At 47.0% G+C, this 14925-nt stretch overlaps 1 protein-coding gene across 1 annotated transcript in view; it reads left to right on the plus strand.

Annotated features, from left to right (window-relative positions):
• The window catches only part of shank3a (SH3 and multiple ankyrin repeat domains 3a), a 116657-nt gene that overhangs the window by 49642 nt on the left and 52090 nt on the right, over positions 1 to 14925 (plus strand). Inside the window, exons 5-10 of the mRNA XM_028958753.1 lie at positions 2881 to 2989; positions 5851 to 6002; positions 7949 to 8116; positions 9675 to 9791; positions 12456 to 12533; positions 13968 to 14034. Coding sequence (XP_028814586.1) covers positions 2881 to 2989; positions 5851 to 6002; positions 7949 to 8116; positions 9675 to 9791; positions 12456 to 12533; positions 13968 to 14034 — 691 coding nt within the window. The remainder of the gene's footprint in view (positions 1 to 2880; positions 2990 to 5850; positions 6003 to 7948; positions 8117 to 9674; positions 9792 to 12455; positions 12534 to 13967; positions 14035 to 14925) is intronic.

Raw genomic sequence — 14925 nt, forward strand, 5'->3', positions numbered from 1 at the left:
CCAGTTGGGTGAGAAATATGAGGCGATACGAGAGAATATTACAGTCATGGCAGCAACGTTTCCATTTCATTCAGAGGACTTATAATAAAGAGCGGGGGCAGAGGCGGGGTCGGCTCTTCTGCTAGATTAAACATCATGCCGGCGGGCGGGATGACAGTCATTAAAAGATTTTTACTCGCTCGTTCACTCACTCACTCACTCACTCACTCACTCACACACCTTCCCATCCTCGTCCCCGCTCGCTCGGCGCTTCCCACTCTCGCCGACCGCCAGCCTCTCTTTTGTGTCCCATCACCATAGCAACCAGCCCGAGAGGAGAGGTGCAGGGCGAGTGCTGGAGTGAGGATTTTCGCCTGTGTGCATGTGGCTGGCTGGATGGGTGGATGGATGGATGGATGGGCGGATGGGTGAAGGGGCCGGAGTGAGGCTGGGCTGGTGTAGCTGGCGTGTGTGTGAGAGATCACAGGAGGTTTAATGGGCGTCGGTGAGGCTCGTAGCATGCGCCGGCACACATGGTGAGTACTCCACGCCTATTTCCTGTCTTCACAAACTTGCTCGGTTTCTGTCCGAATGCATGTGTGTGTGTGTGTGTGTGTGCGTGTGGCGTATTGTAGTTATGTAACCGGTATATGAGCAGTCGCTGGGCTTTCCCAGGACCTGCACGGATCGAGAGCGGAACGCTGCACGTATATAAAACCCGGAACTGGCCTGGTCCCTTTTGCGGAATGTCGTGCACGCTGCTGGATCCACTCCATCATTCCACGTCTTTAAAGCCTTTTTTTTTACTTCACAGATGACAATTAGGCTTCAAGCCAAGATCACTTGTGTCTAGTTGTGTGGATTAATGGCCACTGACCGTGACAAATGGAACAATTGCAGCGTGCTGTTTCCCGTTCGTCCCGTACAGAGTGACTCCGCTGGAGTGTCGGGCTTTTTGATGCGGTGAAGTGGCGGGGCGCCGCGGGGTGAATCCTTCTGCTTCGCTATACGTTCGCCTCCGTAGGCGCGATGAAAGGCCACAGCGTGTCCAGCAGCTGATGCAGCCTGCGGTTACGGCCGGACGGTTACAGCGGGGACACTGGCAGCAAACACACATACGTGACCTCGATGTACCTTTACGGAGAAGATGAAACCTTCTCCTCTCACAGCAGAGCAAAAAAAAATCTTCTTCTCATCTATCGTGCCCGGTATTCACTGTTCTCTGTAAAACAGTGCCTGTGCACAATAATGGTTTCTAATGGAGGGTGGCCTTATATGTCCCCGTCCAGTGGATAAGCCCTGTGAACATTCCTTCCGGAACATGTGGGTGAAGGCATTCGTGGCTGAAATGTTTACTATACTTCAACCATCTCCTCTGTTTCCCTATTTAGTAAAGATTTTATTAACTTTATTGAATTTACATTGACTACATTTACCAGACTGACTTACAGTCAGTAGTGACAGGGACAGTCCCCCCCTGGAGACACTCAGGGTTAAGTGCCTTGCTCAGGGACACGATGGTAGTAAGTGGGGTTTGAACCTGGGACTTTGTGAATTTCTGGTCATATGTTACACAGAAAACCATGAGTAGCCTGAAACATCGGCCGGGTTTGTACATTTACATTTACAGCATTTACCAGACGCCCTTATCCAGAGCGACTTACAGTCAGTAGTTACAGGGACAGTCCCCCCTGGAGACACTCAGGTTTACGTGTCCTGCTCAGGGACACAGTGGTAGAGAGTGGGATTTGAACCTGGGTCTTCTGATTCACAGGCAAGTGTTACCCACTAGGCTACTACCACCCACAGTTGTTTGGGTTTTTGAGCTGTGCAACGTTTGCCACGTCATAGCCATTTTACTCGCCTATTCATGCTAGTGGATCGATTTCCCGCCTGCTTGCAATAGTGGACGTATCTCTCTGCCCACCCTCACTCCAACATCTCACTCCAGGGGCAGTGGTGGCCTAGCCACTGTTAAGGAAGCGGCCCCGTAATCAGAAGGTTGCCGGTTCGAATCCCGATCCACCAAGGTGCCTCTGAGGTGCCACCGAGCAAAGCACCGTCCCCACACACTGCTCCCCGGGCGCCTGTCTTGGTGCCCACTGCTCACTCAGGGTGATGGGTTAAATGAAGAGGACAAATTTCACTGTGTGCACCGTCCCCACACACTGTGCTGTGCTGCTGTGTATCACATGTGACAATCACTTCACTTTAATTAATTAATTAAACATCGAGTATGAACCCCACCTTTGACAAATTGGCTGGTATTACTGGAACCGCCATCTTTCTTTTGAAAATCACACATCGCCCAAGCCCGATCCACTACTCATACTGAGAGCAGCAAAAAGGACTCTTCTCATCACTGAACACATATACATGTCATGCACTTGCTCGCCACCTACTGGCGGGGGTACAGATGGCATATTTCTATTTCATTACACGGTCCGGATAAGAGCATCAGATAAATGAATAAAGCGAACATGACAGCTGCGTGTTGTTTTCTGCTGATTGGTTTTGTCAGTTGATGGACCCTCAATGCTATGATGTCACCGCGGTAGTGAGCAGTTGTTTGGTGTCATGTGACCCTGAGGAGTTGTGATATCTGATTTGGCTGTTAAGGGGAGAGATTTGAATGTGTCTATGTGTTATGTAATGATCCAACATTGATAGTAGAGCGAGAGAGAGTGTGTGTGTTATATAACAGTGTTGTGTGTGTGTGTGTGTGTGTGTGTGTGTGTGCACATGGTGTTGATGTAAGGCTGGAGTCTGTTCTCACTGCTCCCAACGCTGCCTTTGCTCTTACAGACTATTGCATTATTTAAAAGCGTATGCATGTGTGAGTGTGTGTGTGTGTGTGCACTTTTATACATGTACATTTTAACCCCTCCCTTCCTTTTCTAGGCGAACTTGAAGAAGTTCATGGAATATGTTCAGCAGAGAAACATTGAGAAGGTGTCCAAGTTTCTGGAGAAAGGCCTTGATCCCAACTTTCACGACCCAGAGACAGGAGGTAAAACACACACACACACACACACACACACACACACACACACACACACACACACACAAACTTACAAGCACATTACATCATTATGCTGTCATCCTCAGGGAGACCAGGGCCACAGTTTGGTGTCCCTCAGGCCTTCTCAACATCACTCATCATCTCCAGATTGCTGTGTTGGCCGAACCAGCAGCACCAAAAATACAGACCGTTACGATAAACAGGCTCTTCATTTAGCAGAAACCCCCCAGAACGAACAGAAAGCAGCCAGCAGGCGTAGCATCATAATCCATCGCACCACGCGAGAAGCCGTGATGTGGCAGCGGCGGCGTGGCAGGGGACCTGCTCTGTACCTGTGCGGGCCCCTCGGCCAGCTTCCTGGCGCTGTGGCCGCCTGACGGGGCAATTACTGGCGTTTAGCGATTATTTTCGCCCGTCAGGACATAAACGCTGCGACTGCTGTCAGCGAGACTCGCGGGGTCATGAGCCGAGAGCGCCGGGGATCCGCGCCACAAACGGGTCAACGTTGAGTAAAATGATCCTCTCGACGATGGCAGACGGAATCATGATGATGCTGAGTTCCCTTTATTCTCTGAAGCGCTGAGGAACTCGGTCCGATGCACCGTGACCTTCGCAGCACCTTTAATCTTTCATCTCCTCCGCTGAAAATGTACAAAGTGGTATGAATATTTCAGGCCGGAGTGGGATCCCCGGTAATATCGCTGTCACCGGAGCAATGCTGCTAATTTACCGCCTCCGCCGCGGCCAGTCCGCTCCGACTCCACAGGCCTCGTGCGTGTGTGCGTGTGTGTGTGTGTTACTGTCCATGCAATATTTCCACCACGAATTCCAAATTCTGCAAATTCCACCATAGTGACTGGTGACAGCGGCTTATTCTACTTTAAGACGGTGTTCTCAGACGAGGTCATGCGACGGAAGAATTAATAATAACGAAAAACTCATTTATACAGGCGACCCAGAAGGATGAACAATGCACAACATCTGCAACACGTTATATGCAGCTATTATTCATAAGCAGTGTTCAGACAGACAGAGCAAAATATTCAGTTTGCTTTAGAATATAAATAACCAAATATTATTAATAATAATATCAAATTTTATACAGACATCAATGAACCGTACCGCTGCAGTGTGTGTGTGTACGGTACAGTAGATCTCAGCCTTCGTGTTCGTCTCGTCTCTTTATACCCGACTTGTTTCTCTCTGTCTTTGTTTCTTTGTCCTTTTTCTTCTTTCATCTTTTATTCACTCTTGCTTCTATTCTGCGTTTGGGACTGTTTACTCTCCTTTTTGTGCATTTCCAACTCTGAAAGTGAGGCTCCCCTCTATAATAGTTTTAAATATTGTCGCAAGCGTTAGTCTTTAATGTGCGATTACGAAGCTGCGGCTTTCAGCCCGAGTGTGTTCACGATACTCCATGTTTTAACGCTGTTAGCGCGCCAGTGTCTCCTCATTTGGAGGAATGTCACTTCAGAGTCATATAAAAGTGGCCTTTCCTTTATTACGTATCGACCGCCGTCGTGGCTTTACGTTCTCCTCGTCTACGTCCTTCCTGAAAAAGCGAAAGCCGCTTTAATGCCTGAGATGGTGTGATGGTGTTATCCCGTCCGGTTTCTTTACTGCGGGAAGACGGGTGATGATGACGCCAACCCTCCTACTGCCAAAACATGGATTCGTAGGGCCAGTGGTGGCCTAGCGGTTAAGGAAGCGGCCCCGTAATCAGAAGGTTCGAATCCCGATCTGCCGAGGTGTAATAATATATTACGTATCACACCTCATTTAGATCAGATCTGCCATTCTGTGTCTCTGGAGTGACATCTTCTCCCTGACGAAGTATTTCTTTAAACGTCACTCCACAAAACGGTCACATGACCAGCTGCTGCTGAGGCGAATTGCTTCATGCAGATTTCATGTCTTGCTTATGAATGTGTAGTGACATTCTGAAGCTGCATAATTCTAATAAGGGACTAAATATCTCATGGCTGTGCGCTGCTCTGTAAACATCTGAAAGCTTGGCTGCATCTGTGTAGTAGGTTCACATTTAGTCAAGTTTCTGTGTTTAAGCGAATGAAACGCGGGGAAATTGCATGAATTGAAGACGAATAACCGCAGCGAGTGCACAATCCCGGTGAATCACCTCTCCGTCTGAAGTCAGCGTTTCACAATCCTTTTTCAGAGACCCGTCTGAGCTCTTTGTCTCCCTTTGTTGTTCATTTATAAAACTCCCCCCTGGAATGTTTGATCTGCGTAATCCGCACAAACATTTAATTCCTCCCCGAAGACGCGCTGCATTGTTCTGTTTACTTCATTACACGGCGAAGACGCGTCTTCTGGTGTCAACACGGCTTGTACCCGGGAACCAGGAGGATGTGGGACATCGGGACGCTGTATTGGATCTGATGAATTATTCACGGGGATGGTCATAAACATGGGATGTTTGTTAGTTGGGAAAAGTTGGGATCAGATTTGTGTCAGTGGTTGTGTGATATTTTATCTAATTCTCCCATCTGCCCATAATTCGGCTCTGTTGCAGTGTGTCTCTACTTTACTTTACTTTACTTTACTTTACTTTACTTTACTCGGCAGACGCTTCTATCCAAAGCTCCTTACAAGAGGACGACACCAGCAATTCTCATTCGGTTTCTGTAGATTTTGAGTTACACAACTAAAAAGCCCCGATAAGGCCAAACTTGTCAAGAATAGAGCATGCTGGGAATTGCTAAAGTGCTAGACGAATATACATACATACATATACACACACATACATACACACACACACACGTGTATATATATATAGACCCACTTCTGGTAAAAGTTGTGTGTGTGTGTGTGTGTTCTCTCTCGTGCAGAGTGTCCGTTGAGCATGGCGGCCCAGCTGGAAGGATGTGTGGAGCTGATCAAGGTGCTGAAGAGTGGAGGATCTCATCTGGACTACAGGACCAGAGAGGGAATCACAGCCCTGCACAAAGCAGTGCGCACTAAAAACCACACAGCGCTCATAGTGAGTTACATACACGCACAAACAGGCCTCGTACTGGAGAGTTACACACACACACACACAGCCCTCCTGGAGAGTTACGGTAGTGGTGTGACAGTACGGGGACCTCAGTTTTTGATTGTTTTGTGGGTAATGAACTCTGGGTCCAGCAGGTTTGGATAGACATAACTGATATGAAATGCATCTTCGCGGTTAATCTGGTCAGTCTATGCGTTCATTCGTCCCCCCGGTGGCTGGTTATTTAAAAGTAAACATCACAGATGATCATCTTAATTTAATCGTGGCAGCCAAAATCGCTATCGTGATGAAAAATCGATTCATTCTGCTGCTAAACTGTAAGCGGCAAGAGTAAAAAGTCCTTTCCACAAGTCGCAGGGCGGACAGAATGGTTTGATATTTCACCATTTATCCTGTTATACACACAAGTAAATAAAGGAAAAAAGTAAATCTCATGCACTAAAGCTCACAAAAGGGGCTTTTGACAGCAATGCTGCGTGTTAATTATAATAACAATGTAATAAAGGCATCATAGGTGTGTTATTGTTTTGAGCATTTTATTAATTTCTATCTGTGTCAGGACATTCAATTCTCTCTCTCTCCCTTTCTTACTCTTTCTTTCCCTCTCTTTCTCATGGACTGTCTCTCTTTCTCTCTCTCACTCACTCATGACCTGAGTTACCCATTTCCCTCTTTGACTGTTGCCATTGCTGCGCCAGACTAGAATGGTGTTGAGGGACAATTGATGTCCCTGGAGGTGCCTTGGATGTACCAACTTTGAGACAGCGGCTGCCAAATGTCCTTGCATGTGTCTTTGGCGTTTCTGTCATCCAGATGGTCGGACTTATTTGGACCTGGCTGTTCCCCCATTGGCTGTTGGTGGACACTGTACAAGCGTCCGATAGACGAGTGGGGCGCCTCCAGTGGAGGACTGTACATGGGGGCCCAGCTACAAACAGACATGGGGTGTGTGGTGGTGTGTGGTGGACTGTCTTTTCTGTCAGGCAGATGAGACGCTTTCTCATTTGTTTGTTTCGTGTCCCAGGCTGGGGGACCTTTTCTTGCTGTTGTCCCAGTGGTTTGAGGTGCTGGGTCATTTTGTGAGTTTGTCTTTTGTCTTATTTACTCTGCGAAGTGAAGGGAAAAGAGAGTTTTACTGAATTTGTCAATTTAAAAGTAAAAGAGCCGCCAGGGCACACCAGATCCCACTGCTGTGTTTAAAAGTGAAGTGACTGTCATTGTGATACACAGCAGCACAGCACATGGTGCACACAGTGAAATTTGTCCTCTGCTTTTAATCCATCACCCTGAGTGAGCAGTGGGCAGCCATGACAGGCGCCCGGGGAGCAGTGTGTGGGGACGGGACTTTCATCAGGGGGACCTCAGAGTCGAACCCGCAACCTTCTGATTACGGGGCCGCTTCCTTAACCGCTAGGCCACCGCTGCCAGACTAAGGGGTTAGTCTGCGTGTGGAGGGCGTCTACTACAAATTAGTAGGAAAACCGTGGACATTTGGGGGTGCAAGGGGTTTTGTGCACGTTTTACGATAATGATGAGCTTGTTTTGAGCGTTGTGAGTTGTCTATGGTTCTATTACCTGCTTTTACTTCGTGTGGTTTTATCTTTTCTTGTCTTTTTTATCTTTTTTTCATTTTCTCACTCATGCTCTCCCTCTTTCTCTCTCCCTCTCTCTCTCTTTCTCACTCATGTTTTCTCCCTCCCTCTCATTCATGCTCTCTCTCTCTCACCCTATCCCTCACTCTCTCTCTTTCTCATTCATGCACTCTCTCTCACTCGCCCTCTCGCTCACCCTCTCTCTCTTTCTCATTCATACTCTCTCTCTCGCTCACCCTCACCTTCTCTCTCTTTCTCATTCATGCTCTCTGTCTCTCCCTCACCCTCACCCTCTCTCTTTCTCATTCATGCTCTCTCTCTCTTTCTCTCTCTATCTAGACGCTGCTGGACCTGGGTGCGTCTCCGGACTATAAGGACAGCCGGGGACTCACCCCCCTCTACCACAGTGCTATGGTGGGCGGGGACCCCTACTGCTGTGAGCTGCTGCTGCATGACCACGCCCAGGTGGGCTGTGTGGACGAGAACGGCTGGCAGGAGATCCATCAGGTACAAATCTTTCTGACGCCCAGAAGATGAGCTCTGAAAAGAGGAGGGGCCTGTAGGCACGACTGACAGCTCTCACAAGCCCTGCTTCCTCATCCTGTGTGATTTCAAGCCCCGTACTGTGCAAGGCGCAGCATTTCGTTGTTCTTACAACCAGAGTTCATTGAAGACGTTGTCAGATGCGGTTCCAAAGTGCAGAGACGTTGTTCACTTCAGCGTACACTTGTATGTGTGTGTGTGTGTGTGTGTGTGTGAGAATAAGAAGGGGCGAAAACAGAAGTCAAGCATTCAAAATACATGAACATTCCATCATTTTGTAGACATATACATTTCTAACATCATAAAAGTTAAAAGCAGTAATGAACAGTCAATGAGTGTAGAGCAAGCAATGAACGAAAATGTACAAATTTTACTATAATCCCAGGCAACTTCCCATTGGCTTTAGAATAATTTGTATGAGAACATTTGCTCTCATTGTTTGTTTGTGTGAGTGTGTGTGTGTGTGTGTGTGTGTTAACACTAGATTCTAGAGGGCCCGATCTATCTAAGAGGAGAAGTCCATATTCCTCTGAAATATTGCCGAATGTGATTAAATCCATCACTACCCATGATTCCTCCTGCATTTCGGTTTCATGTGGTCCGAGCGGAGCTCTGCAGGTGGCTGTGTGGGGAAGTGGGTGTGTTTAAGTATTTAGTTTGGATAAAATGTCATGACATTTTGCAACATGCTTTTTTTCAATCAACAGATTTAATTTTCATGAGGAAAATTTGACCTTCGGTCACTGAGGTTATATTTTAAAATAAAAAAAATCCCCTCATGGGTGTCTATAGGTCTGTAATATATATCAAATATATATGAGCTTTTTATTCATATGAATAATATAAATAGAACAATAATAAATGTATCTAATGTAAAATCATCTGTATATCATGTCTAGACGTGGTTACGAATTCATAGAACATTTGATAAAGTTCTTACATCGTGTCCCCATAAAAACTTATAGGGAATACCCAAATACACAGGTATTATGCAAATGAGATAGATTTCTGATGCTCTGACACACACACACACACACACACACACTCACACACTCACACTCAGGGTCATATTTAAAGAAGAAGGTGCTTGTGGCTGTGACGATGTCAGTGTCACGATGGGACCACAGGGCAAGAAGAAGGACGCATTCACACGACTGACAGAAATAGAAGATTTACTTGAAACGTTACACAAACAGAAAGGACAGAGTAAAAGACAAATACCCGACGAGGACCAGACAGAGTCGGGGTAAATTCACACACCAACACGGCCGTCCGTCAGACCTCGACAGCACGTGTCCTCATTAGGTAGCTCAGGACCTCCTGAAACCATCATGCTGCTGCTGGAGGTCGCTGACGTCAGGCCAGATGTGTTGGCCAGCAGTCTAATGAGTCTTGTCAGTGGCCGTCGACTATTTGACTTGTGGCTGATTGTGCCTGCTTGTAAGAGGAAGTGTGTGTGTGTGTGTGTGTGTGTGTGTGTGTACATGCATTGCCGATACCTGATTTTTGTCGTCATCACCAGGCATGTCGTCATGGTCACGTGCAGCACCTGGAACACCTGCTGTTTTACGGCGCTGACATGAGCGCACAGAACGCGTCCGGAAACACTGCCCTGCATGTGTGTGCCCTCTACAACCAGGTAAACACACACACACACACTTTCTGCCCTATACTACCACACACACACATGGTGGGACGATCTGGAGATGATCAGCTTTCAGTGAATATGAAGCGGGTGACTCTACAACTGATTAGTGTAAGGGACTGAGTGTGTGTGCACTGGCCATGGATTTAGTGTGTGTGTGTGTGTGTGTGTGTGTGTACAGTTTAGATTCTGTAATGAATTGCACAGCAGGGCATATCCTCCACTTGCTAATTGGTATCTTCTGGTGTTTATCAAGTGTTTGTGTGTGTGATGCAGACGATGGGGGAAAATGGAGACGATTGGTTGACTTTGGCAGCCCCTAGTGGTAGCAGCTGAAAATAGAAGGTGTGTGTGTGTGTGTGTGTGTGTCTTCTTGCTGTACCCTTGTTCTGCAGTCGCTCTTCAGTTCTCTGCGAGACACACACATCAATTCAGAAGTCATCTTCATCCACCCATCTCCATCTCACCATGCGCCGCGGTTCACAGCTTCGTGATCACTTGTTCCTCCTCCTGCTTTCCCAGGACTCCCGTTTCACTTGCACACCCACTTTTCCAACAGATATCCACTTTTCACAACTGATACAGGAAATTCTTTTAAAAGTTCATTGAAGATAAAGACTGAAAAAGATGGATTTCCCCTGAACAAACCTTCTCTGGGTTAGAAGGAAATTCGCGGCGCAGCGGCTCCAGTGAGCTGCCCCCCTCATGTACCCATTTTGGACAAGACCTTTTATAACAATCAGCTGCTAGTGTGGAAAAAACCCTCCATCACCCCTCCTCACCAGCGTGAGGCGCTGGTTCAAGGCGTGGTCCTGAAAAGAGGATGCCAATATTGTCCTCAGGTACATATTTTCACACGCTCGCATGTTCGTAATTAGCCAAGCTAATGGCCGTGATTGTGTGTGTGTGTGTGTGTGTGTGTGTGTGTGTGTGTGTGTGTGTGTTGTTCGTTAATGAGATCACGCGGTCATGAATCTGAGCAGATTTCTGAAACGTGGAACTCCCCCAGAAAATGCAGAAAACCATCAAGCGCTTCTTAAAACAGTCGGGAGCCATGATCAAGGTCATAATGCACCGGTGTGGTTATTTCCCCGCGCGCAGAGACACACACACGCTGTTTAAATCACATTTAATCGTGTTGGTTTCGTGCGAGGTCGTATTCATTACGCCGTACACGCTGTGTGTAGTTTGCGTGTTTCTGCACGCGTGTGTATTCCATTAGTCAGTAATCGGCCGTGTAAATGATCACCCTTGACACAGCCCGTCTCAGAATGAGCTAATTATGTGTGTGTGTGTGTGTGTGTGTGTGTGTGTGTGTGTGTGTGTGTGTGTGTGTGATTGCATACAGGAATTAGGTATTGATTTTTCCAGTCAGACGCTGGAAAAAAAATGATTGATGTTGTCAGATTCTTTCATTTATTATTCAAGCCATGATGAGAGAATACATTTGCATTTTAATTACTTATAAAATAATACATTTGTGTACATATTTAGGGTGGTTGTAGCCTAGCGGGTAACACACTCACCCATGAACCGGAAGACCCAGGTTAAAATCCCACTTACTACCATCGTGTCCCTGAGCAAGACACTTAACCCTGAGTGTCTCCAGGGGGGGACTGTCCCTGTAACTACTGACTGTAAGTCGCTCTGGATAAGGGCGTCTGGTAAATGCTGTAAATGTAAATTTGTGTATATATGGAAGAAAAGATGACTGACACGATCAGGGCAGCTTTATACAGGCAGACACGGGTGAAAACAATCAGGAATCGCAGTTCGATCGGTATATCTCGGCTTCACCCAAAATGTGACTTGTGCAGTATGGCGATTTTATAATAAATCCTGGATGAGGTTGCGTGTGTTTCAGGCGCGACAAATCGAGCTTGAGGTTCATGAACCTCTTTCCTTTACAACAAGTGACTGTGGCAGGATTTCCTGGGTTCTTCTGTGCACACACACACACACACACATCTGGTGTTCTCAGTGGAATCTTTTAGTCTTAATCACACCTGTCTCCGTGAAAAGTAGGACATCAGCTCCCGGAGGTTGTCTGTTTCTGTGTGTGTGTGTGTTTTCTTGCTGTTCCTTCTGTCTCAGCCCAGAGGTCTTTAACAAACCGAAAACAGAGGCAGGAGAACAGCTGAGCGCCCCGGAGCATCTCTGATTGGTTGAGGAGTGTGAGTTGTGGAGTGAGGGAAGATCTCGTCCAGGAGAAACTGGGATGAGCATCAGTGGGACGTTCTGGTGGCTGCTTTTTGTAGCTCATGTGAATATGGAGGCGTCTGGTCCTGCTTTAATTTGGGTTCTGACTGGACTTGTCCACGGATGCATGAGTGGTTGCTATGGAGACGCGGCGAGCGAGAGTGTGGAGCATGATGTTGGGTAGTGGACTTTAATTAAGGAACGGAACACATGGGACGTACTTGGAGTGGGGTGTGGGAGGGAATCAAAGCCTGTAGAATAAACTCTGCCAAAGCACGAATGTGGAAGTTACGCTGGAAAAAAAAAATTTAATCAAACAGATCAACTAAATTAATATACTGACCTGGAAAAATTTGGTTAAGTTTGGCGTCAAGTGAAAAGAAGAATGTTGCTGCAGAGCTATAGATGTATGTATGTAGATGTGTGATTCGGCTTATCTGTCCTTCCCGATTCCCTCAGGATAGCTGCGCCAGGGTCCTCCTGTTCCGAGGAGCCAATAAGGAGATCAAAAACTACAATAACCAAACAGCATTCCAGGTAAGAGGCACGATCTTCAGGGCCGAGGAATTTTATTGCTTTCTTTGATGGATCTACATTCTGCCTTTTGGGCGCGATTGGACCATTTCAGTGCCTGGATGCAGACAGGCCTGCTGGGCTTTGTGGAATGAGTTTATGTGATTATCCGTAAGAATCGGAACAGAGCAGTGTGAGCATTCTGCCATGATACAGGGGAAGTTGGGTTCGGAGCCAGAAATCCCCTTTGTGGATACACGTACCTGGAAAAGCGGGGAACAGAAAGTCTGGAATCAGAAGCCAGAGATTATTCTTCATCAGGCGTCTTCCTCCTCATTAAAGCGCTTAAAATCCAGAGCATCATTACCGCCTCGTTATCAGGGACATTTGACACATGAAACACGCTAAGCGTTTATTACAGCTTCGTTCCGCGGCCCCACTGGCCGCTGACCTCCCATGATTCCCTGCAGGAGCCGAGAGCGACAGCAGCGCAGATTTCCGGCGGCAGATCAAAGTTAACTTGTTTGGAGTGAGGGCGGGGAAGGCGACACGGAGCTTCCGGAACTTCAGACAGCTGCTGCCGTCGGCAGCTAATGAAGAAGAGATGTGTGCGAAATTAATTAGCCTTCGTGCTAAACGAGCATGTGTGATCTACCCCGCATGGCATCAGCCATTTATACATTTATACATCTGGAAACGTATAAATGTATAAATGGAGTGCAGTGGTGGCCTAGCGGTTAAGGAAGCGGCCCCATAATCAGCAGGTTGACAGTTCGAATCCCGATCCGCCAAGGTGCCACTGAGCAAAGCACCGTCCCCACACACTGCTCCCCGGGCGCCTGTCATGGCTGCCCACTGCTCACTCAGGGTGATGGTTAAATACAGAGGACAAATTTCACTGTGTGCACCGTGTGCTGTGCTGCTATGTATCACATGTGACAATCACATCACTTTCTTCTTAAATATTAAAGGATTATTGTTAGGCCCAAGTATTCATTAAGCAGGAGGCATTTATAAAGAAAACACAGTTATTTGTGGTAATCAGAAACGATATTTGGATTAAAATATAAAGGAAACTGATGCTGAAAGATAGAATGATATCGTGCAAAAATATACATATTTTCAGAATGCATGTAATGTCGGTTTTGAGCGCCTTTTTGCACGTAAACTGTATATATGATGCTGAAATTAGGGTGGTAGTAGCCTAGTGGGTAACACACTCGCCTATGAACCAGAAGACCCGGGTTCGAATCCCACTTACTACCATTGTGTCCCTGAGCAAGACACTTAACCCTAAGTTGCTCCAGGGAGACTGTCCCTGTAAATACTGATTGTAAGTCGCTCTGGATAAGGGCGTCTGATAAATGCTGTAAATGTAAATGTAAATATGAAGATGAATCGTGCCGCTCCTGAATAAATGAATTAATGAAAGTTAATGTCACTTTTTTTTCCTCTCAGGTGGCCATTATTGCTGGGAATTTTGAACTGGCAGAAATTATAAAGATCCATAAAGCATCAGATGTTGGTGAGTAACTGCGTTGCGAGGGACCAGCAGGGGGCGCAGTGGCGCCACGTCCCTCCTCATGTGGTGCTGTTAGGCTGGCTGCCGCCGGCCTACAGAGCGGAATCGTTGTCGTATATTAACCACGCACCGCTTAGCAACTCCGCTAATTATTTCTGCCGAGCGGCTGAAGCTTCGGCCACTAATTAGCAAAAACGAAACAAGATGCGAGGGAGGGGCTGGTTATTTTATTCCGGCCTCTCCGCGCGGCACCTCTTACTACTCGAGTGCCGCTCTGAATCTTCGCCCCGGGGCATGCTGGGAATGTCTTCATTAGCCCCTTGCTGAAGCTGTGCTGTTCCTCACTGTTTATTACAGCCCTGCTGGTCTGTCAGATAATGAATCGAGACTTCACATTCTTTCATTCGTTAGTACGAATTAAAACCCAAGGTCAAAGGTCAAGTCCAGGTGCTCATCGTGACACTGCTGATGTTCGCGTCTGACCAGCGTCAACAGGTTGTGCAGCATCGTGGCTGGTGTTCAGAGGGACGTTGACTTGCATGGACACGCCTTTCCCCTACAAAGTCTACAGAATGTAATGCACAGAAGAAAAAAGGACGTTCGTGCTGGCTTTGCACACTGCTGTCATCTTCATGAGCCGCTTCAGAAAAACTGTCCCCATTGTCCCCAACTTTCCGTGCGTTATTCCTAGAGGTGTGAACTGGTCTCATAATTCGATTTGATTACGATTATCCATGCCATAAATGTTCTACATGGTCACATGGTGTTTTTAAATACAAGAGTTAGGGTCTCGTACTCCTGTGTGGACGGTTGGATTTGCTACAATGAGCAGAAAAAAGTTTGTATTGTTCTCCTCCAAGATGGTGGCCTGTAACCACTATAACTTAAAAAGTC

Source organism: Denticeps clupeoides, chromosome 17 (assembly GCF_900700375.1).
Source record: "Denticeps clupeoides chromosome 17, fDenClu1.1, whole genome shotgun sequence".
In the NCBI taxonomy this organism is placed as follows: Eukaryota; Metazoa; Chordata; class Actinopteri; order Clupeiformes; family Denticipitidae; genus Denticeps; species Denticeps clupeoides.